Source organism: Panthera pardus, unplaced genomic scaffold (genome assembly GCF_024362965.1).
Source record: "Panthera pardus isolate Hobbes unplaced genomic scaffold, ASM2436296v1 HiC_scaffold_12, whole genome shotgun sequence".
NCBI lineage: Eukaryota > Metazoa > Chordata > Mammalia > Carnivora > Felidae > Panthera > Panthera pardus.
The window spans coordinates 59,377,677-59,401,409 of NW_026526677.1; the positions used below are offsets into that span (position 1 = coordinate 59,377,677).

At 41.6% G+C, this 23,733-nt stretch overlaps 1 protein-coding gene across 1 annotated transcript in view; it reads left to right on the plus strand.

Moving 5' to 3' along the window:
- Positions 1-23,733, plus strand: part of UVRAG (UV radiation resistance associated) — a 296,412-nt gene that overhangs the window by 259,885 nt on the left and 12,794 nt on the right. Inside the window, exon 14 of the mRNA XM_019449868.2 lies at positions 9,298-9,389. Within this exon, the coding sequence (XP_019305413.1) occupies positions 9,298-9,389 (92 nt within the window). The remainder of the gene's footprint in view (positions 1-9,297; positions 9,390-23,733) is intronic.

Consider the following 23,733-nt stretch of genomic DNA (forward strand, 5'->3'; position numbering starts at 1 on the left):
CTGCAAATGGTCTTACTCCTTCAGTGGAGTAGTACCATTCATCAAGCTGTAGGAACTAGTCAATTTCAACTACAAAGGCTCTAACATCATAGTTGATCTAATTTGGTGAAACTCACAGTGATTTGGATGAAACCAAATTGTATTTTCATACAAGAAGATGGTGTGGGAGAGGAAGATAAGGAAAGATACTTTAGTGGAATTGACATGGTTGTAATTGTCTGCTGAGGTCTAAATGTATTCTGTGCTCTTGTTTTCTTTTCTTTAACTTGTTTCAGTAACTATAAAGCCAGATCTTCCTGGTTTGTATGGGGATTTTCTTTTGCTAATAGACAATAGCATTTGTTCATTTTTTCAGGGAAACCACCGAACATTCTTCTTCCCACTTCCCATCTCATTTATCATTTATGTGTAGTTTTCACCTACTAGTCTACGATAGAGTTGCGCAAAAGTTTAATTGCTCCTGTGGAGTTCTAAACCAATCAAAGTAAAGCCGAAATTCAAGCTAATTGAAACCAAAATTCCACTTAAAAACTGCTTAGACTCTTTGGGTGGTGGTTAAGTAGGAAGTTGTTACAAAAGGTGTTTATTTCAGAGACTAATTTGAGGCAGTTAGACAGACCCAAAGCAATATTTTATTTGCCTGGGTTTCTTGGCACCCCCCCCCCCCTTCCCCAATCAGAAGTGAGAGCAGAAAGAGCTCTTTAGGGAAGTGTGGTATTGATAGTACTTGGTGAGGGCAGGTTTTGAGGAATGTGAAATAAGATTTTTTTTAGAGAAAAGAGAACTTCAGTCTTTGAACCTAACTTTCAGAGCCGCCTCTGGAGTGTTGCTCATGTTCTACAGCCAAGGCACAGATTGGTTATGTGACTCGTTCAAGATTTCATATATTATGTAGTGAGAACAGACTGTGAGTCCAGGCCTGTCATTCCAGAGACAGAGCTGATTTACAGGGCCTACCCTGGTGGACACTAAATAAATACTTGTTGAATGAAAGAATAGAATATGTAGGAACTTAGTAAATGTAGTTCTTTCTCCCCTTTCCCTGTCCTTTGTCTTTTCCTCCTTGGCCTCACTCCTCTTTTTTTTTTTTTTTTTTTTTTTTTTTTTTTTTTTTTTTTTTTTTTTTTTTTTTTTTTTTTTTCTGTTTCTGCTAATACATCACCACAGTTAACTTGTTAAAGAATTACTTAATAAAAATTTAGATTTATTTCTTTCCTAAAGTATGTACATTTTAATAGCGGGTCAGCTCTACCTGACATAGTATAGTGTATAAGACTGAACCCCATCCTACCCCTTCTATTTTCATATACTTCCCCTGAGGTGCTCAGAAAGGTATCTTCTGTAGGCTCTTCCATCAAAACCTACCCCTCAAGTGAACACATAAAGGTTTGACACCCTCTTCGCCAAGTTTGACTTCTGTACCATCAGAAGTGGGCAAAGTCAGAAATGGGGCTGACTGGGCTGATGTTCTTTCCTCTCTCGCACTGTGAATGTGTGCTGTGCAAACCATATTTTTATATCAAAATCCTTATAAACGTGGTGCAAACCTGTAATGTTAGAGCATTGAAAGTGGACTCACAGAACTTTGAAAGGCTCATCGAGATGATGTAGCTCAGGAGCGTTTGTTTAACCCGCAAGATGGGAATGCCTGTCTGAGCTCTAATTCTATTCCACCACTTCCCTTAGTTAGAGGAGTTCCTTATTTGCTTTACGCTTTGGGCTTCTACATGATATTTCATTTGAACAAAGGATTCTAGAGCTACAGAAAAAAAAAAAAAAGTTTGAAAATTATTTGGCTAGCCAGAGCAGGGAGGCACTTGCTGATGATCATACAGTAGAGCTCAGTCACCCAGATCTTCTGACCACCCACATCATGTCTTTCCATTTCACTGTGCAATGATTTTAAAGGTATTGACATGTATCGTGTTCATTACTGCCTCTTTAGAGTGCTTGCAGTCATAAGCTTAGTAAATTAGTAAAAATTGCCATGTAAAAAAGTGAACAATGTACTTAAGATTTTTTTTCCTTTGAGTTGAACTCACCTCCCCCCCCCCTTTTCTGACACTCATTCTAATTAGTTAAGTGATAAGCCATCTTTGGGCACCAGTTTTATGCCCAGCCTAGTACTAGATGCTCTGATGATGATAATATATGGAGTATATATGTATTATAATGGTAAGAAGTCTAGTTTATTGAGCACTTATTATGTACCACATATTGTTTGGGGTGCTCTGTACACTTTATCTTATTTAAACTTCACAACAGCTCTGCAAGAGAGGTAACATTTCCCATTTTATAAGTAAGGAAGCTGAAACTCCTCAGAGAAGTGAATGACTTACCCAAAGTCAAACAACTAGTAACTGACAGCACTGTTATTCACATCCAGATCTTTTGCATAGAAGCTCATTGCAGTGCGTCATGATGCCTCTTATTCCCTCCCCACAGCATTGATCTCACTTACTAATTAACAAATATTTATCAAGTACCTACTCAGTTAGTTAAGGGTTTCCAAAGACAGCACATGCAAACTTGGTGCAGGAAGGGATTTGGGGAGTGGTGTAAAATATTCCCTTATCCTGGAGGAGTCAGAGAAAGCTACCTACAGGAAATGGAACTTGTATCCACACCTTGAGAACAGATGGAATATTGCCAGATGGGGGCACCTGGATGGCTCAGTCAGTTAAGTATTCAGCTCAGATCTTCATCTCAGTGTTCCTGAAATGGAGCCCCATGTTGGGCTCTGTGCTGACAGTGCAGAGCCTGCTTGGGATTCTCCCTCTCCCTCTCTCTGCCCCTTCCCTTCTCTCTCTCTCTCTCTCTCTCTCTCTCTCTCTCTCTCTCTCCCAAAATACATAAAGATAAAGAAGAGAATATGGCCAGATGGAGGATGCCTAGAGAGAGACTTAGAGACAGGAAATAGAGCTCTATTGAGTACTCTGTAAAAGGCTGTCCGGAAGGTTGTTAGCCAGTATGAAAAAGCTGTTATGTATATAGGGGACTGCATGATAAACAAATTGAATTTACTCATTTATGTCATACTCGTTTATGTCAGCTCCCCATTGAAATGCTATTTATTAGTGGCACTAGATAAAATAATTTAAACTTGCAAACTCACGGGGTTGAAGAGAACAGAAGAGACAAGAGTGAGTGATAGTCAACAAAATTTTAGAAAAATGCAAACAAATAAATGAGTGATAAACTGAGTTGGCAGAATGGAGAAAAAGGAAGCCTAGAGCCTTCAAGTAACCATGTAATTCAAGCCATAGCCCTCCAGAAGGACTTGGGATTTGGAAGTATGAAGTACCTCATAGAGTGTAGAATAAGGAATAGGTCTAAAAAACAGGAGAATTGCTTGAAATTCTACAGAAAGAGAAATAAGATTGCCAGTTCACTTCATCCACACTTCATAGCCAAGCAATACCCCTGCACACACCCCAGTGGGAGATTGGAGGTTTACTTTCTGAAAAAATTGAACCAGAGAAGCTCTGAACTCCGAACTGCCTGGTACACAGGGTCAAGAAATAAGATGCCTTACCGAAAACAAGGGGATTCAGTTAAAGTCCAACATACCAACACTGAATTCCCCCAACCGCTTTTTCCTACTCTCAGAATGGGATCTAGATTATATTCCTAGGCAGAAGATTGGAGGATTCCCTCTGGAGAAATATAGTCCCAGCAATGAGAACCACTGGGATTGACGTGTGCCCCACAGAAAGGGCTAGGTTTCAATTCTCACTCGCTCTACAGTGAAACCCGCCCCCCCCCCCCCCCCAGGCAGCAAGCACTGCATAGACTATCTGATGAGTTTTTACAGTCTCATTCATAATGCCTTGAATGTTTTTTCAAATCTAAAAGAAAAAGGAGGAAGAAGAAAGAAACCCAGAAGTAACAGAAAGTAGAGAAAGAGGAGATGACAAAATACTACTGCTGCTAATAACAAGAAGAAGAAGAAGAAGAAGAAGAAGAAGAAGAAGAAGAAGAAGAAGAAGAAGAAGAAGGAGGAGGAGGGGAAGGAGAATTAGGGGATAACAGTTTTCATATTGAAAAGCCTCACAATGTGCCCAGCACAATGAATGAAAAACACCAAAACAGAGGCTTAGCACTGTGAACTTTTAAAGTACTGGGGTTAAAGAATAAATTCCCAAAAACATCCAGAAAGAAGAATCAGCTCACATACAAAGGATCAAGAATCAGAATGTTACCAGGTTTCTCAGTTCCCATATGCACAGTTAAATGGCAGTGAAACAGGACATGCCTGGGTGGCTCAGTTGGTTGAGTGCCCAACTTCGACTCAGGTCATGATCTCGTGGTTTGTGAGTTCGAGCCCCACATCGGGCTCTGTGCTGACAGCTCAGAGCCTGGAGCCTGCTTTGGATTCTGTGTCTCCCTCTCTCTCTCTCTCGCCCCTCCCCCACTTGCACTCTGTCTGTCTCTCTCTAAAAATAAATAAACATAATAATTCTAAAAAAATTTTTAAATAAAAAAATAAATGGCAGTGAAACATTATTTTAGAAATTTTGAAGGGAAATTATTTCAGCCTTGAATTCTATACCCAGGCAAACTATCATTCAAGTGTGAGAATAGAATAAAGGTATTTTTAAATATTCAAGGTGTCAAAAAAGATGCCTCCCATGCTCCCCTTTCCCAGAAAACTGTTATAGGATATGCACTACCATGATGAGGCAGTAAATCAAGAGAGAAGTCATGAGATCTAAAACAACAGCTTTAACACAGAAGAGATGATGGGGAAGGAAAGTTCTGAGAAGCGAGCAGTGGAGAAGGCCCCAAGAGCAGCAAGTTCAGAATGGAACGAGAAGAGGGGTGCTTCCAAGGGGGAAATGGACCTGGTAGGTTATGTGGTGTATTTAATCAGACTGAGAAGGTTTTGTTCTAGTTTAGGGGGGATCTAGTGATAAGTATATAAGTACTCAACAATTAACACTGTCTTCAAGATAGGTACCCAACAACTAGGAAAAATGACAGTTATCAGTTTAGGAAAAGCAAACCCAAAAAAGTACAAAAAAGGAATAGTATGTTGTTACATGGCTTAGCAGTGAAAAGCATTTCTGCATATATAATAAGGTAAGCACTAAATATTGATCTAACAAAAATTGTGATATTTAATATCTTAAGGGTGAAGAGAAGTATATTTGGGAGGGTAGAGAATTAAATCCTCACATTCTTTAAGAGAAAGTCATAGGTGATGTATGGATGAGGGGATAAAATGTTTGTGTAAGGGAAGAGTAATATAAAAGCTAAATTTTCATTTTTCATAGTAGGAACACAGTAGATGATGTTTAAAACTGGGAAGAATAGGAAAGAATAGGAAAATTAATATAATCATACTATTTAGAAATATGAAGGTGAAGAAGTTGTTACTGAAGGGCAAAGAATTTGCTTTTTCATTATAAGCCTTATAGCACTTCAGACTTACTAAACAGTACATGTACTTTATTTTTAAATTTTAATATACATATATGTATTATGTGTGAATTTTTTTGGTTTTATATGTTGAAAATTAAAAGGGTGACATGGTAGAAAGAATTTGGAGTTGTTATTAAGAAATCATAGCCAAGGGGCACCTGGGTGGCTCAATCAGTTAAGCATCTGACTTTGGCTCACGCGCAGTTCATGGGTTTGAGGCCCGTGTTGAGCTCTGTGCTGACAGCTCAGAGCCTGGAGCCTGCTTTGGATTCTGTGTCTCCTCCTCTCTCTGCCCCTCCCCTGCTTCTGCTCTCTCTCTCTCTCTCAAAAATAAATAAACCTTAAAAAAATGTGTTTGAAGAAATTCTAGCCAAAAAAAGAAAAGAAACTCTAGCCTTGTAAAATCAAAAACCAAGAAACAGCAAGTGTTGACAAGGATGTGGAGAAAAAGGAACCCGCATGCACTGGTGGAGGGAATTCAAACTGGTGCAGCCACTGTGAAAAACAGTATGGAGGTTTCTCAAAAAATTAAAAACAGAACTACCATATGATCCAGCTCCACTACTGGGTATTACCCAAAGAAAACAAAAATACTAATTCAAAAAGATATATGCGTCCAATGTTTATTGCAGCATTATTTACAAAGCAGTATACACATACACACAATGGAATGTAAGATGTGAGACACACACACACACACACACACACACACACACACACACACACACACAGGAATAGTACTCAGCCATAAAAAGGAGAGATCTTGCCATATACAACAACATGGATGGACCTAAGTGAAATAAGTCAGTCAGAGAAAGACAAATACCATATGATTTCACTCGTATTTGGAATTTTAGAAACAAATGAACAAAGCAAAAAGAGACAAACAAAAACAGACTGAAATACAGAGAAACAGAGAACATTAACTGGTGGTTGCCAGAGGGAAGATGGCTGGGGGATGGGTAAAATAGGTGATGGGGATTAAGAGTACACTTATTGTAGTGAGCACCCGGAATAACGTATAGAATTGTTGAATCGGAAAAATGAATGTACAATGCACAAATGTTGAATGTTGAATGTAATTAACATAACAAGTATGTTAATTATACTTGGATTTAAAAAATTAAAAAAAAAATTTAAATCCAGCCTTGCCTTGGTGCCTGATCAGCTGTGACCTTGGGCAGGACACTTGCCTTACTGAGCCTTAGTTTCTTCATTTATGAAAGGAAGGAGGTTGGAAAAATGGTCTCCAGGGTCTCTTTAAGATATAATGCCCTAGGATTCTGTGGTTAAAAAATGATAATGCTATACAGCAAATGCAGGGTTAAGACCTGGGTAGAGGCTTAGAATTCCCACATTTTCCTTTTTTGGTTGAAATCAGACTTGAAGAAAAAGTTTTGTTGTGGTCTGTGAAAAGAATTCAACACCCACCTTCCATTGTGGAGCCTGCAGCAGGCAATTGACTATGTACTGGCTCAGGGACACATAGCTTAGTGTTATTTCAGTATGGGTGTGTGTGTGTGTGTGTGTTTTTATATTTAATATTTTTCAGTATGAATCACAGGTGAAATTTCCATGCCATGTGTAAACAATTTCACTTTTTTATTGAAACAATGAATTCAAGAATGTCACATTGGGATATCAGCCATTTTACTTTTATCAATGTATGGAAAAAATGCTTTTATACTAATATAAGAAATGATGTCATTTAATATGGAGTAGATCTTATAATTCAAGGTCAGCAAATCTCAGGAGGTGATTTAGGTCACCAAGCTAGCTTTGGAAAAGGAAAAGAATATTTTCCCTTTGTCTTCTCAAGTATTTCAACCAATTTTCTTCTCAGACTTTGGGGTAGATGGTGGAACAGCATGGTTGTAAGAACGAGGCTCTAGCTAATAGTATCTCTGCTATGAAAACATGCGGTCCTGGAGAATTTATTTCCCCTTTCTGGGCTTCAGTTTCCCCATCTGCAAAAGAAAAGGATTGCCTTAAATAACATTCAAAATACCTTTGAGTTTTAACATTCTCTGTTTCTACTTCCTTATTTTTTGTGTATATTCAGACCATTCGAGAGATCTGGTTAGGCTTGGGGGTTTTCCTTTAGCGGTTCAGGGTAGTGAGAGTAAACTCTGTTAGTGTCACTCACACTTAAGTAAAAAAATCAGTTAAATAGTAGATACAAACAAAAGAAAACTTTGATTTTGTTGTTGTTATTGGTAGCAGTTTTATTGTTTGTTTCTTTTTTTAAGATTTTTTTTTTTATCTTTAAGTAATCTCTCCATCCAATGTGGGGCTCGAACTCACAACCCCGAGATCGAGAGTCGCATGCTCTACTGACTGAGCCAGCCAGTAGCCCTAGTAGTGGTTTTATTTTTTAAGAGAGGAAAATATTTAGAAGTTTGGCTTTGCCACTTTTAAATTTAGGTGTTGGAAAAGTAAAACTTCAAGACTGATTATCTTTCATGTTAGTACACCAGTATACAGCTTACAAAGTACTTTCTTCATATATATCATATCATTTGAAAAATACATTTCCACAGGGCCTTGTACATTTGTTGTGTATTTTTTTTAACGTTTATTCATTTTTGAGACAGAGAGAGACAGAGCATGAATGGGGGAAGGTCAGAGAGAGAGGGAGACACAGAATCTGAAACAGGCTCCAGGCTCTGAGCTGTCAGCACAGAGCCCGACGCGGGGCTCGAACTCACGGACCGCGAGATCATGACCTGAGCCGAAGTCGGACACCCAACCAACTGAGCCACCCAGGCGCTCCTATTGTGTATTTTTTTTAACGTTTTTTTATTTTTGAGAAGAGAGAGACAGAGCATGAGCAGGGGAGGAGAGAGAAAGAGGGAGACACAGAATCTGAAACAGGCTTTAGGCTCTGAGCTGTCAGCGCAGAGCCTGACGTGGGGCTCGAACTCATGGACCTCGAGATCATGACCTGAGCCAAAGTCGGATGCTTAACCGACTCAGCCACCCAGGCGCCCCCATTTATTGTGTATTTAATGTGTGTGTGTGTGTGTGTGTGTGTGTGTGTGAGAGAGAGAGAGAGAGAGAGAGAGAGAGAGAAAGAGAGAGAGCGCATGTGTATGAATATGCACATATACTTAGATCGCTGTTATGACCAGTTAAAGAAGCAAGAGGTAGTCAGAGACAGAGTTAGAGAAGGCAAGGAATAGACAGATGAAAACCATTAGCAAGTTACCCAAGGTACATAGAAGGACCTAATTTTAGAAAATCAACTCTAGCAGAAATAAGTAAAACTAAGACCAGATCCATTCACAGGCCATAGTTTCCTCATACCAGCTCTACAGCTGTAAGTCCTGGTTCTGGACAAGAGGAAAGTTAGGAATGAGAGAAAAACAGAGCACAGCTTCTATCAAAAGTGGCTTGCTATTTATTTGTTTAATAAGCATTAACCGAGCCCTAGCACTGTCAGACACTGTTGGAAATTAGAGATGAGCACGACATTGCCCTTGGTTATACAAAGGGGAAGGTCAGGGAAAGAAGGGCTGAATGTGCCCAGAGTATCTACTGCCAGCCTTCAGTATCGAAAACCAAATACTGGTTTTGCAGTATGTGTCCCTGGAGTTAATGTCAGCAAACCCTGTAGGGCTCTTTGAAATGTGCTAATTCCATACGTGGCCATTCCTTGTCTTCTCTAACTTTAGGAGGCAAGGAAGCAGGAGAGGAAGAGGCTACCTTTTAAATACCATGCTGAAAGTATGGTCAACAGTATTGGAATCGTACATTTACATTTCCTCTCTGAGAGTTCAAAAGAAGAAAAAACTTAGTGAATGGATCGTGTTTGGGAAGCATTGCCTAGTATCTGCCAGAATTTCTTTTAATTCTGTTTTTCCACCTTTGCAGCTAAGATATCAACATGGACTAGGGACTCCAGACTTGAGGCAAACCCTCCCTAACCTGAAAAACTTCATGGAGCATGGACTAATGGTCAGGTGGTGAGTACCTTTATCTCTGACACCCAGAACCTGGAACGTGGATAATAATCGGAGAAACTTTCCTGGCTTCCTCATCACTCCACACGTGCTTTTTTTGCTAAGATACCTGAAGGAAAGGAAAGGCAGCCATTGTACGTGTGTGTGTCTACACCCCAGTCTGGCTTAGTGGAGTGAGGCACCCTCTGGAAGGGCGCAGGTTCGAGGGGATACTGTTTGAACACTGGGAGGTTGGCTGGGCGAGGAATCCTTGAGCGTATTGCTGAGGCAGAGACTGGGGGACAGCCAGTGTGATCCACAGAAGGGAGACAAGGAGCCCCTGGGGCTTCTTCGAAGAGCCAGCGAAGGACGTAACTACAGCATGAGCTTCAGGATCAGTGGCTATGAGAGTTAAGGGAAGAAAGCAGACAACAAATAGGTCAGCTTGACGGACCCAGTCTGAGGCCAGGAGGCCCATGCCAAAATGTTTCTTATATTTGATGTCAGTGCCTGTCGGACCACAAGGGCAAGTTGCTGTTTAAAAATGTTTTGACGTGACAGACAGAACTCTTTTACAAAGAGAAGGGGAGAGGGAAATTCTGTTGCAAAGAAGACATCAGCTTGATTCACCTGACTTACATGGAGAGCTGTTGGCTCCAGCCATTTAGTCATTCTTGAAGTTTGAATTCTTGGATGATGGGCAGGAACTTACAAAATCACGTAAATGGAAATCAAGCCTTAAGAGCTACAGAGCTGGGAGCAGTATAGTTTCTTCTAAAGAGCACTGGCTTCTCTTCCCACTTCTTTCTCCAGCCTGCTGGGTGAACTTGAAGTTTAACCTCTCTGAAACTTAATTTCCTCATCTGTAATCCCTGCCCTGCTCATCTCACCAGTGTGTGGTGAGACAGAAAAACTATCTGTAGGGAGGAAGGTATAAGATTGGTTTCATTTTCTTCTGTGCCAGAAGGATAGGCCTTGAGAGTAATGAGAAAGCGACGTCTTTAACTGACCTTTACTCTGACATCTTTTATTTTTGTCCTATGTGATCCTCAAAGTGCGAGTTCTGATGTCTGATCTTAGATAGGACCCCTATTAAGCAAACGAACAATTGTTTAAAGAATTCTACTTAGAATATCAAAATATTTTATAAAAGCTTGGTACTGATATGGACCCGTGTGCCCTGAGGCATAAGGAACAGGAATTGAGTCTTAATGTAAATAATGAGAGCCAGCAGACATTTACTTAGTGTTGTCTCTGTGTAAAGTTCTGTGATAGGCGCTCTGGAGAGTTAACAAAGAAGTGTAAGGTTCAAGCCCTACACTCAAAGAATCTGTGATCTAGTTGGAAGCAAGATACGTAATTCATGAAAGGTTTCCTAATGCAAATGACAAATAACCTAAGATAATTTTTTAATTTTTTTTTATTTTTTAAGTTTATGTATTTATTTTGAGAAAGGGGGGGCGGGGGCAAGGGAGGGGCAGAGAGAGGGGGTTACAGAAAATCTCAAGCAGGCTCTGCACTGTCAGCACAGAGCCCAATCCAGGGCTCGAACTCACAAAACTGTGAGATCATGAGCTGAACTGAAACCAAGAGCTGGATGCTTAACCAACTGAGCCCCCCAGGTACCCCCCTAAAATAAGTTTTTTTAAAAGAAGCAACCCACAATACTACCTGGCTAATCACTAAACGAATCTTGCTCAGTACAGACAGCAAATTGTCCCAGTATTATTTATTGAAGAGTCTGTCTTTTGTCCACTGTTTGATAATGCCATTTCTTTCATGTGCCAGGTTTACTTATATGCATGAGTCTGTTTCCAGGCTCCCAGTTCTGCTCCTTTGTTTTATTTGTCCATCTGTGGGCTAATACCACATTTTTAACTATGACAACATGTAATGTCTTTAAGTCATGTTGAGGTTTGAGGATACCCAATAAAAAGCATCCTTCCTCCCCCTCATATGTGGAGCCACTTTAGAGGGGATATACAAAAGACAGAGTAATAGAAGTCAAAATGTCAGTTTCATTACTGAAAAAGCCTTTTGGAAAATGTGGATTCAGATCTAAAATAAAAAGGGTTTGCAAAAACATCACTCAATGTTTATTTTTGAGAGAGAGAGAGAGAGAGAGAGAAAGAGAGAGAGAGACAGAGAGCACAAGCAGGGGAGGGGCAGAGAGAGAGGGAAACACAGAATCAGAAGCAGGCTTCAGGCTCCAAGCTGTCAGCACTGATCCTGATGCGGGGCTTGAACCCACAAACTGCGAGATCATGACCTGAGCTGAAGTTGGAAGCTTAACCAACTCAGCCACCCAGGCGCCCCTCATCACTCAATTTTTTTTTTATTTTTTTTAACGTTTATTTATTTTTGAGACAGAGAGAGACAGAGCATGAACGGGGGAGGGTCAGAGAGGGAGACACAGAATCTGAAACAGGCTCCAGGCTCTGAGCTGTCAGCACAGAGCCCAGCGCAGGGCTTGAACTCACGGACCGCGAGATCATGACCTGAGCCGAAGTCAGACGCTTAACCGACTGAGCCACCCAGGCGCCCCTCTCATCACTCAAAATAAAACTTCCCCTCACAGTCGCATCGTGAACTGGAGAACCCCAGGCTTTCCTCACAGAGGCAGGCCCTTGACCACTCTGCAGAGAGCAGTCACAGACTCCTATAGGAAACCAGATGGGGCTAAGCCAAGAGTACCCAAGTTTTACTTTTCCCTCTAAATTCACCCATCAGAAAAGGCCCTTCTTCTCAAAGAGAGAGAGAATGGAGAGAGGCCAGAAGTGCTACACCTAAATCATGTTCCTTCATAGCAAGGGAAAAGGAAGATACCCCCAACTTTCTTGATATCTGATAGGGTGAGGCTCCTACTTACAGTTCTTCAAAACTTTTGGTTTTTCTTAAGAATTGTATTTGCATGATTTGATACTATGATAACAAATCTTCCTTACTGTGAACTTGGTATCTCTTTATGTGTTTTCTTTCCTTTTTTTTTAAAATATTTATTATTTTTGAGAGAGAGAGAGAGCGCGCGCGCATGAGCAGGGGAAGGGCAGAGGATCTGAAGTCAGCTCCACGCTGACAGCAGAGAGCCCAGTGCGGGGCTCGAACCCACAAACGTCGAGACCATGACCCAAGCCAAAGTTGGGTGCCCAGCTGACTGAGCCACCCAGGCGCCCCCTTCCTGTTTTTTTTTTTAATCTTTATTTTTGAGAGAGAGAGAGTGTGAGTAGGGGAGGAACAGAAAGAGAGGGAGACACAGAATCCAAAGCAGGCTCCAGGCTCTGAGCTGTCGGCACAGAACCCGATGTGGGGCTCAAACTCACGAACCACAAGATCATGACCTGAGCCGAAGTCAGACAGTTAACTGACTGAGCCATCCAGGAGCCCCCCGCCACCCTTTCTGTTTTTTTGAAAATACCTCAATGAAGGTTTAAAATTTTCTTCATAAGATCTTATACCTCTTTTATTAGGTAGCTTACCATTTTGGTTGCAATTATAAATTTTTCATTATAGCATCTAACTTTTTTGTGGCTAATACACAGGAATACCCCTGATTTTTATATTTTGAGAGTGTGTACAGCAACCTTGGTAACATTAATTCTAGTAGTTTGTCTTAGATTCTCTTAGATTTTCTATGTATACAATCAGTGTTTTAGTGAATGACGGTATTGTTTCTTCCTTCCAGTTTTTACTTACGTTGCTTTTTCTTGGCTTCCATTTTATTATGGAAGAGGAGCACTGACAGTGAATACCCTTGTCTTATTCCTGACTTTACAGAGAATGCTTCTAACTTTTCACCATTAAGTACTGTATTTATCGCACGTTTGGATAGATAGCCTTTATTCGCGAAAGGAAGTTTCTCTCTATTCCTAGCGCAACTAAGAGTTGTTTTTTTAATCACGAAGGTATGTGGTTTGGGGGTTTTGTTCTCATTTTTTTATTGTCTGACATTTTAAGTTCAATATACTTAACATACAGCGTTGCATTAGGTTCAGGTGTACGATATAGTGATTCAGCAACTCCATGCATCACCCAGTGCTCATCATAACAAGTGCACTCCTTAGTCCCCATCACCTGTTTCACCCATCCTCCTCTCACCTCCCCTCTGGTGGCCATCAGTTTGTCCTCTTATGGTTGAGGGTGTTTCAAGGGCGCCTGGGTGGCTTAGTCAGTTAAGTGTCTGACTTTTGATTTCAGCTCAGGTCATGATCTTGCGGTTCACGAGACTGAGCTCGATTGAACTCCGCTTCAGGCTCTGTGCTGACAGCCCAGAGCCTGGCTTGGGATTCTGTCTCTCCCTCTCTCTCTGCCCCTCCCTTGCTCACGTGCTCACTCTCTCTCTCTCTCTCTCTCTCTCTCTCTCGAAATAAACTTAAAAAAAAAGCGTTTCTTGGTTTGTCTCTCTTATTTTTCCTTCGTGCATTTGTTTTGTTTCTTAAATTCCACATGTGAGTGAAATCATATGGTATTTGTTTTTCTCTGACTTATTTCGCTTAGTGTAATATATTCTGGCTGCGTCTACCTCATTGCAAACGGCAAGATTTCATTCTTTTTTAGGGCCAAATAGTATTCTATTGTGTGTTTGTGTGTGTATACTGAGTGTGTGGTTTTAATTTTATCAAATGCTTATTCTGAATCTATTGAGATAACACTATATTTGTTCTCCTTGTGTTAATTAGTGTTAATGCATTTTCTAATGTTAAGCCATCTTTGCCTGCTGGGATGTACTCTATCTGGTCGTCATGTATTATTTTTTCCTATCTCGTTACACTCCTTTTGCTAATTTTTAGAATGTCTACCTCTGTGAACTGAGGTGAGGCTAGCCTAGAATTTTTCTTTCTCACATAATAATCCTTGTCTGATTGGGTAACAAGGTTTTAATAGCCTTATAAAATAAATGAAGGATCTTTCCCTTCTTTTGTATTCTCTGGAACAGTTTATATAAGGTAAAAAAATCATCTATACAGCGAAGGTCTGATAGAACTTAGCAAAAACCTAGTGGTTTTTGTTTGTTGAGAGAGGAGGGTGCAGATTTTTAACTACTGATTTAGTGATTATAGGTCCATATATGTTCTATGTTTCCAATTCCCCATGAACTCACTCTAGTCTGATCTCCAGTGCAGTCGGTAGACGGAAACTCCTTTTATCTAGGTAGATATCTGCCGAACTCCGTGTTACAGAAAGGGCACTTTTCTGTCCTTATGCTGTTCCGCGACTGGCATTTAGCCTTGCTTGAAGCTTTCTCTTTTCTTGGCTTCCTTGACGCTAACTACCCTCCCCCGGTTTTCCTCCCTTCAGCTGCTCTTTCTCTGCTTGTCATGTTCCTCCTCCTTTACTTGATCGTTAAAAATGGAGCTCTCCCTGGCCCCATCTTAGGTCTTCCTCTCTTTTTTTCTCTCTACTGTCTTTTCATGTGATCTCATCCATTCCCTCAGCTTTGAAAATCGTCTACATACATATGACCCCCAGAGTTACATTTTCATCCAGACTCTCTCCTGACAACTGTGTGTAGCCAGAGATCGACTTGACACGCCCCACCCCCCACAACCCCCTGTAGAGCATCACAGGCGCCTCAGCCTGGACACACCTGTAAGTGCCCTTCCTCTCTCTTCCTGTCAGCAAACGCTCACATCAGGGCATGATCCTTGATTCCCCTCGCACCAGATCTAGTCTGATTCATCAGCAGACCCCGCCATCTCTCCCTGCAAAGTGTATATCGAATCCGACCACTGCCCCCCGTGTCTACTACGACCACCCCAGTCCAGGGCACCACCTTCTCTTGCCCGACACTGCACTAGTCCAGTTTTTCTCCCTAACTTCACTCTTGTCCTGCCTCTCTTCATTCCCCACAGTAGCCAGAGTGGCCTTTTTACATTTCATCTGTATCTTAATTCCTCCCTGCTCTCAGTGGCTAAAATAAAATTCAGGCTCTTTTCCATGGTCTTCCTGGCCCCTGCCTCCCCACTGCCTCCTCTGACACCACTCTCCCCTCCTCTCGCAGACGGTCGCTGTCTGGCCTGTCTTGTTACATGAACAAGTTCTTTTCTGACCCGCTGCTCCTCTTCCTTCTACCACCGTTCTCATCTACCCCCTCATGTGGAGGGGACAGTCTTAGAAAAGGCACAGTAGCTTTATTGGCAAAGGACAGACCACCTTGGCTATCGTACATGCTCACATTAGGAACAGAGAGCTTATATAATTTGGGAACCCTTTCCAAGAAAAAGAATACAAAACTACAAATACAAAATTAGAAAAAATGTAAATACTTGGGGCTCCTGGGTGGCTCAGTCGGTTGGGTGTCCAACTTTGGCTCAGGTCATGATCTCGCGGTCCGTGAGTTCGAGCCCCGCGTCGGGCTCTGTGCTGACAGCTCGGAGCCTGGAGCTTGCTTCGGATTCTGTGTCTCCCTCTCTCTCTGCCACTTCCCTGCTCATGCTCTGTCTCTCTCTCTCTCTGTCTCAAATATAAATAAAAACATTAAAAAAAGAAAAAGAAAAAATGTAAATACTTAAAATGAAAAACAAAATGGTCACAAATTACTGGAACTTGAGAGATTGGATTCCTTTCTTCTGAGATCTCGTTAGAGAGAGATGTTCGTATAGAAATGCTTCCACATTGCAACCCGCCTGCCCTTCCCCTCCTAAAACACTGACATTTCCAGCAATTCTCACTTCTAAGGTACAGAGGAAATTAATGACTTTCCAAACGTGGTTGACCCATGAACCTAGAGCAATAAAACTAGAATCTGGGTCTCCTGGCACTGATGTAGTGAACCCATTGAGCCCTAAACTCACACATTTCTGCAGTGCCCCTCTGTGCCAACATTCACATTAATGCTGAATGAGTAGCAGGTACCCCTTTATGGTGCTGTCATGAAGAATGGGCTACAAGGTAGATCCGAAGTACCACCACATGAGCGCTACCGAATAATTCCAAGCAAAAACCACCACAGGAAGCCAGCCTGGAAGTTACAAATGCAAACAAAGCTGGAGCGAGCACTTTTAGCCTCTTGAGGAAATCTGAGAATTTCCGAGAGCGACCGTGGACCGAGGACTTCCCTCCCAAGCCTGCGCTCCTTAGGGCAGAGGGTAAAAAAACTCACACTCCTGAGGGAGCCTCTTACATCTTTTGTAAAAGAAAACACTTCCATTTTCTGTGCGGTTGTTACCATTCACAGACTGGTCCCTGCGGAAGCAGATTTGCTGTGTGTGCTTTTGGTGTCGAGGATTCCAAACTGGCGGAGGAGGGTCGGTGCGGCCGCTGACTCCCTCCTCATGGCAGGCTTCAAAGCCGTGTGACGGCTTGTTTGTTTGGTTTTTTAAAAGACAACGTTATGAAAATTTCCTGGGTGACGTGATTTTTCTCTTCCGCGTTACAGGATTCTGATCTAATATCAAAAGCAGCTACCTGCTTCATCCTAAAACTGACGTGTTTTCCTCACGAGAGGGTTAGGTGGAGCACGGTCTGAGTGCATTATGCTAGGTCTTTCCAAAAGGAGCCGCAATTTTCTCATCCTCAGATCACCAACCCCATTGTAACTGCCAAGCAACACAACTTTGAAAAGTAGGCTTTCAAGTCACAGGTTGTGCTCTTGAGTATTTTGGTTAAAAGCCACCAGCATGCCGTTTAAACATACCGTCTTACTTTTGCTACCGACTGCCAAGTCCAAGGTTCAAATTGACATGCACACGCTCAGCTGATGCGAGTGCTGAATTACGGTCGGGGAAGAATGTCGATGGAAGCTGCTACTTGACGCCTGCCAGTAAGACGATAAGTTGCAAACCGAGTTGGAGAGATTATGTGCTGTGGTTGTTGTGAACGGGCTGTGTGATGGGGCCCCGGCATTCAGGTCCCGGGACAGACCATGTCTCTCCTCTGTTCTCTCACCCCTTCCCCCCCGACCTCCAGATAGACCACGCTCATTTCTGACCTCAGTTCTTTACTCAGACAAGTTCCCACTGCCTAGAAGAGCCTGCCCTTGCCTCCGCTCTGCCCAAATGTTGCTCTGTCACTTTAAGATCCAGCTCACATCCTGCGTCATTCATTCATTCACTCTACAGGCACAGTGGCAGATACCGAGATAATTATATATTCCCTCAGGAGCATAGGTTCACTCCTCCCACCAAGTCTTAGCCACTAGGCTCTTGAGCAGCTGGAGGGTGGGGACTGTGTCTTCCTCATCCTGATATCAGCCTGCTATCAGGGAAGCCTAAAATTATGTGAGTAAATGAACTAGCCATCGTCTTATTCTATTCATGGAATATACTCCTTGAACATTCGGAGGAAGTCATTGGCTTCCTTGTGGGGGCTGTGGGTGAGACCTGAGACCTGAACAAGCCTTCATTAATGAGACAGCGTTTAGGGGACCTGGAGCACAAGAAGGATTTGGACGTGTGAAGGTTGGGGAATAGGATCGGGCAGGTCAAGGAAATAGTTGCCCAGTTATACCGAGCCTGGAAAGACTATGGGTCGGAATACCGACCCCACCACTTACCGTCTTTGTAATTTCAAACAAGTTTAAGCCGTCGGCTTATATTTATCTGTAAGATGGAGTCAGTAGTGCCTGCCTGACAGAGTTGCTGCGAGGATTAAATATATAAAGTCTAGCATACTGCCTGGCACACAGCAGTGGTCACTAAGTGGTAGCAGTCATTATAAAAAAGTAGTGGATAATTGAGTCACAGTTTTTATCTACACTGTAAAACGTTAATCCATTCTTTGTTAGAGGTGCTTCGTTTTTCCTTTAAAATCTACAAATAGGTATAGAAAATGGTTCCCGGCTCACATTTTTTAATAGCGGCTCATGCCATCTTGTATGTTAATGCTGCAAAATAATCATCTTCCCCCACTTGCTTTCCTTAAGTCCTTTATAAAAGTCCTTCTGAAGCCATGGGGATAAATACCCTAAAATCTGTTTGCCTACCTACTTTTTCTGGTACCTGCCTTCTTAGGTACCTCTCACATGGAGTTAGAAGTTACGAATAGTAAATCTCTTATTTGCAAAATGTTCCACGTTTGTTTGTTTTTTAAATTTTTTTTTTAACGTTTTATTTATTTTTGAGACAGAGAGAGACAGAGCATGAACGGGGGAGGGGCAGAGAGAGAGGGAGACACAGAATCGGAAGCAGGCTCCAGGCTCTGAGCCATCAGCCCAGAGCCCGACGCGGGGCTCGAACTCACGGACCGCGAGATCGTGACCTGAGCTGAAGTTGGACGCTTAACCGACTGAGCCACCCAGGCGCCCCTCCATGTTTTTGTTTAAGTTTGCTAGAACCCTGTGGGGGAGGCAGGCCAAAGCTGATGAGCACTATTTCACAGATCAGAAAACCGAACCTTAGAAATGTGGAGTGGTCTGCCAAGGTCACATGCTCCTAAGTGATGGGGGTAAGGCCAGAAACCCAGATATCTGACTCCAAGTCCCTTGTTCTTTTCACCACACCATGCCGCCCCTTCTTCATCAGTGGCCATTCTCCTTCTCTGCCCTTTCCCAGCTCTCCTATCTCTGCATCATTTAATTTCTAGCACCTAGTACTTTCCACAGGGAAATCCACCAAAGTCAAGTCCAGACATGCACACGCCACAATATGGAGGCAGTGGGTTCTGGTGAAAACATTCTTTGTAGCTTATCCTGCCCCATTTACTCAGAGAGGTAGGAAACTAAGAGTCATAAAACTTGGTGAAGAATGTGAGAACTTAAGACCAAAAGAAACAAAATGATTATATGTTTCATATCTACTAATGAAGAAACAAGAAAACCGATGGAAGCACATGGGTTGGCCTAAACCATAACCTTTGCCCCCAGTGTTTGCCTTCCTCCCATTTCACGTTCTGTTTTCAGAATAAGACATGATAAAAGCAGGATTTCAAAACCATCTGTCCTGCTTCGTATGTGGAATTTTTTATCCTAAGTTTAATTTTTCTCCACTATAAAGCTTAAAGCAGCAGCTTCATACAGGGCAGTGGGATACAGCGGAAGGAGCACTGGAGCTGGGAATCAAACTGTGGTCTCCAGCTTCAGCTCTATCACTTAATTTCCATAAATTGTTTTTGAGTATCACTTTTTTAAATGGAGTTAATAACACCAGGCTTATTTCCCAAACGTAGTTGTATGGAGCAAATGACATCATGTCTGAGCGATTTATAAACTCAAAAGAACTATGCAAAGTATTATTAAGTAGGATTTAGGCCTTTAACAATTCAGTAACCGTCTCCTCTGCATATAGCACTATTCAAGAGACCAAACAGATTCAAAAGTGTAAGACAGTTCCTGCCTTGCTTAGATGACAGTTGTTTAGTTTATAATCCGAGTAGATAAGACAAACTAATATTTTGAAGGACATGACGCACAAAATTTTCCTATGCATTGTGCACTCTGGTGGTCACGTGGGACCTGGAGCCTGGCACCCAGCCTCAGTGGACAGGCTGTTAACCCATGGAGGTCAATCTTGGACTGAGTTAGTTGATGTTTTAGGACCAAGTGTACCTTTTTTTATAGAGACCGCATCAAATTTCAGCGATGTATTGAAGATGGGACACTGAAGAGAAGTATCCTTAGCTGTTGTGCAGCTTCCTGGAATGTTTTTGCAGATTCCTTCTAGCACTTAATGAAGTGACTTGGGAAGGAACAAGTAGTGACTTTATGCATGGTCATCTCACTTAAGCGGCATAAATCTCTAGATGGTGTTTCTGCTGACCTGTTTCTTGCCTAGTCTTCCATTCCTTTTCATAAATAGAGAGAATCAAGCTGAACAGCTTTTTAAATAAATAGATAGATAGATAGATAGATAGATAAATTAATAGATCGATAGATAAATAAATAACAGACGAGTGAATGAACGAACTTTGGCACATTTTCAGGAAATGCTTTTTAAAGTAAACTCGGGATAATGAAAATCAAGACCAAGTGAGCCAGTCTATTTTCTTTAAAAAGTTTTTTTTAATGTTTATTTTTTTTGAGAGAGAGAGCAAACGAGTGAGCCTGAGCCAGAGAGAGGGAGACACAGAATTTGAGGCAGGCTCCAGGTTCTGAGCTATCAGCACAGAGCCCAGTGTGGGGCTCAATCCCACGAACTGTGAGATCGTGACCTGAGCCAAAGTTGGCCTCCCAACTAATGGAGCCATCCAGGCACCCCTTTTTTTTTTTAATTTTTTTAATGTTTATTTTTGAGAGAGAGAGAGAGAGATAGCAGTCTACTTTCTTTAAAATCCAAGGGTAACAACATAATAGTTTAGCTTTTAAGCCAAACTATCCAACTTTGAAGATGGAGCAGTCCAACGTGAACATTTTTTTAAAAGCCGCACTCTTTAAAAATCAATGTGTCCTCTTTCCTTCCTTCCATCACGCTTATGCTGAATTCAGAACGAGTTTTTGGCAGGTGACTCCCAAGGGACTTAAAAAACATGCTGTCTAGCTGATGTTAGTTTTTAAATTTAGATCAAATGACATTGTCTTTGAAGTCTCAAGAGTACCACTTAAGGTAGATGGGCCCACCTTTCAGAATATATCCTTAATATGAGAAGTGAAGTCTGGTCAAAAATAAATGAAAACGAAAGTTTTATTGGAGTTATTTACTCTAAGATAGCAATTGTAGAAGGAACCTTGACAAGTCGTCTCATTGCCTCTCGACAGGAACACACAAGGCATATGGGTATCTGTAGTATTTTAAAAGACCTTGGGGGACCAGGCTTCTTCCATAACTCATTCCAGAGTTTAAACACCCTCGCTTCAGGAAATTCTTCCCTATATTTAACTTACAGGCCCCCTCCTGCGGTTAACACCCATTTCCGCTTTTTTCTGTCTCCAGTCAGGATGGAGAACAGCTGGCCAACATCCTTTGTGTGCTAACCCTCCGTCAGTGACAGAAAGTCATTTGGGTATCCCTGGGCTTCTTTTCTCAGCCGCCAGCAAACAAGTCTTTGAACCAGATTGGAATCTTGTTTTTTATTTGTGTTGTTTATTTCTGTTAATTCCTCCTGAATAGAAAATAATACATGCTCAATGAATCAAATTTGGAAGATATAAAAATATACAGAAGGGGGAAACAATAGCTCTACGATCTAGGGACAAAACCATTGTTAAGTTTGTCGGTTTTCTATGTATTTCTTATATATTTGAGATCCTATCATCTATATCAGCACTGTCCAGTAGAAATACAGGCTGAGAAGGGTGCCTGAGTGGCTCAGTCAGTTGAGCATCTGACTTCTGTTCAGGTCATGATTCACAGTTTATGGGTTTGAGCCCCACATTGGGCTTTGCACTGACAGTATGGGGCCTGCTTTGGATTCTCTGTCTCCCTCTCTCTGCCGCTCCTGCACGCGCTCTCTCTCTCTCTCCCTCTCTCTCAAAACTAAAGAAATACAGTCTGAGCCACATATGTAAATTTAAATTTTCTGGCAGCCTTTATTATAAAAAGGTAAAAAGAAATAGGTAAATTAAGTTTAATAATGTATTTAAAATTTTTTAGTGTTTATTTATTTTTGAGAGACAGAGAGCACGAGCAGGGGAGGGGCAGAGAGAGAGAGGGAGACACAGAATCCAAAGCAGGCTCGAGGCTCTGAGCTGTCAGCACAGAGCCTGACGCAGGGCTCGAACTCACGGACCACGAGATCGTGACCTGAGTTGAAGTCGGACGCCCAACCGACTGAGCCACCCAGGCGCCTCGATGATATATTTTATTTAATCCCAATAAAAACCAATTATAACTCATCAACATGTAATCAGTATTTTTTAATTATTAATAAAATATTTGACGTCCCTTTTTCCATGCTAAGCCTTCTGAAACCAGCGTATGTTTTATACTTAGAGCACGTCTCAAACCCAGCTAGCCGCGTGGCAGGTACCCAGTAACCATTAGCTAGCGTTGGACAGCACAGTCTGTACAGCTGTATATATCTGCTTTTTTGTACATCACATCTTAAGTATTTTATCAATGCCATTTAGAACTTTTTAGCATCGGGGCGCCTGGGTGGCTCAGTCGATTGGGCGTCCGACTTCAGCTCAGGTCACGATCTCGCGGTCCGTGGGTTCGAGCTCCGCGTCGGGCTCTGGGCTGACGGCTCGGAGCCTGGAGCCTACTTCCCATTCTGTGTCTCCCTCTCTCTCTGCCCCTCCCCTGTTCATGCTCTGTCTCTCTCTGTCTCAAAAATAAATAAAACGTTAAAAAAAATTTTTTTAATAAAAATTAAAAAAAAATAATAAAACTTTTTAGCATCATTTTAATGGCTGCATAATATCTTCTCATTTAGATTTACTGTAACTGTATCTTTAGATAGTTTGGTTTTTCACGTTATAAGTAATCCTGTAGTGTTCTTTTTTTTTTTTACCTGCTTTTTTACATGAACAATGTTTCTCAACGCTTTGCCAAAAGAAAAGCCATAAGTTATTCCTTTTGAGTACAACTAATTAAATCCATTTATTCCTAAAACAAACACATTCCCTTAATACCCATTCTTTACTACGTTAGACCGGAAAGTGAAGGAGTAGATTTCAAGAAATAGAAGACTAGGTCCCTCCTTTGCAGTGTTTACAAGACTTGGCTCCATAGTTGGACTGCACACATACTGTATTTTATTCTGCTTTATCCTGCCCTTCATTTCTTACTCTTCCCCCCTATACACGCACACACAGACTGATTAACTCCCCCTTATGCTTCAAGGCACCGATCAAATATAGCCTCCTGTGATGAGTCCTCCAGATGATAACTTGCTCCCTCCTCCATTACAATGTATGAAGTGTATATTGTGCACAAAGCACCACGGTGTTAATTGGTTAACTCTCTCCATCTTCTCTCTTACATTGGGAACTCTTTATTGGTAGAAACCTTATTTTATACACTTCTTTATTTCCAGAGCCTAGCAGACTGCCAGGCAGTGAATGTGGATGTCAATTATGTCTGCCAAAATATGTGTAGCGATACACGTGATCATATTAAACATCAGTTGGATAGTAAAATTCAAGTACCGAGGCTGTTCAAAGAGATCACATTAAACTGACATGGTTAAAGAAGGCTTATTGAAGGAGATAGGAGTTGAATTGGACTTTGGAAGATGGGTATCTTTAAATGAATGGAGGGAAAGAATTAGCAGAAAAACCACCTATATATCCCGTACTAAGAAGTCAGTGTTTTTTGGGAGGGACCCATCAGCATGTGCCAAGTATCAGCAGACAAACATCCTTCTAGATCTAAAGCACTGGGTTAGGTTTCAAGAAGGCTGTAGAGCTATGGTCTTTGCCCATCAAAAGTTTGACAAGAGTTTGCAGCATTAAAAATGACCTCTGACTACTTCATTATGACCTTTGAATTTAAACTCAATTTAGATGCAATTCCCTGTGTTTTAAGTTTGGAGTTTAACATTAAAGATCATTTTATAT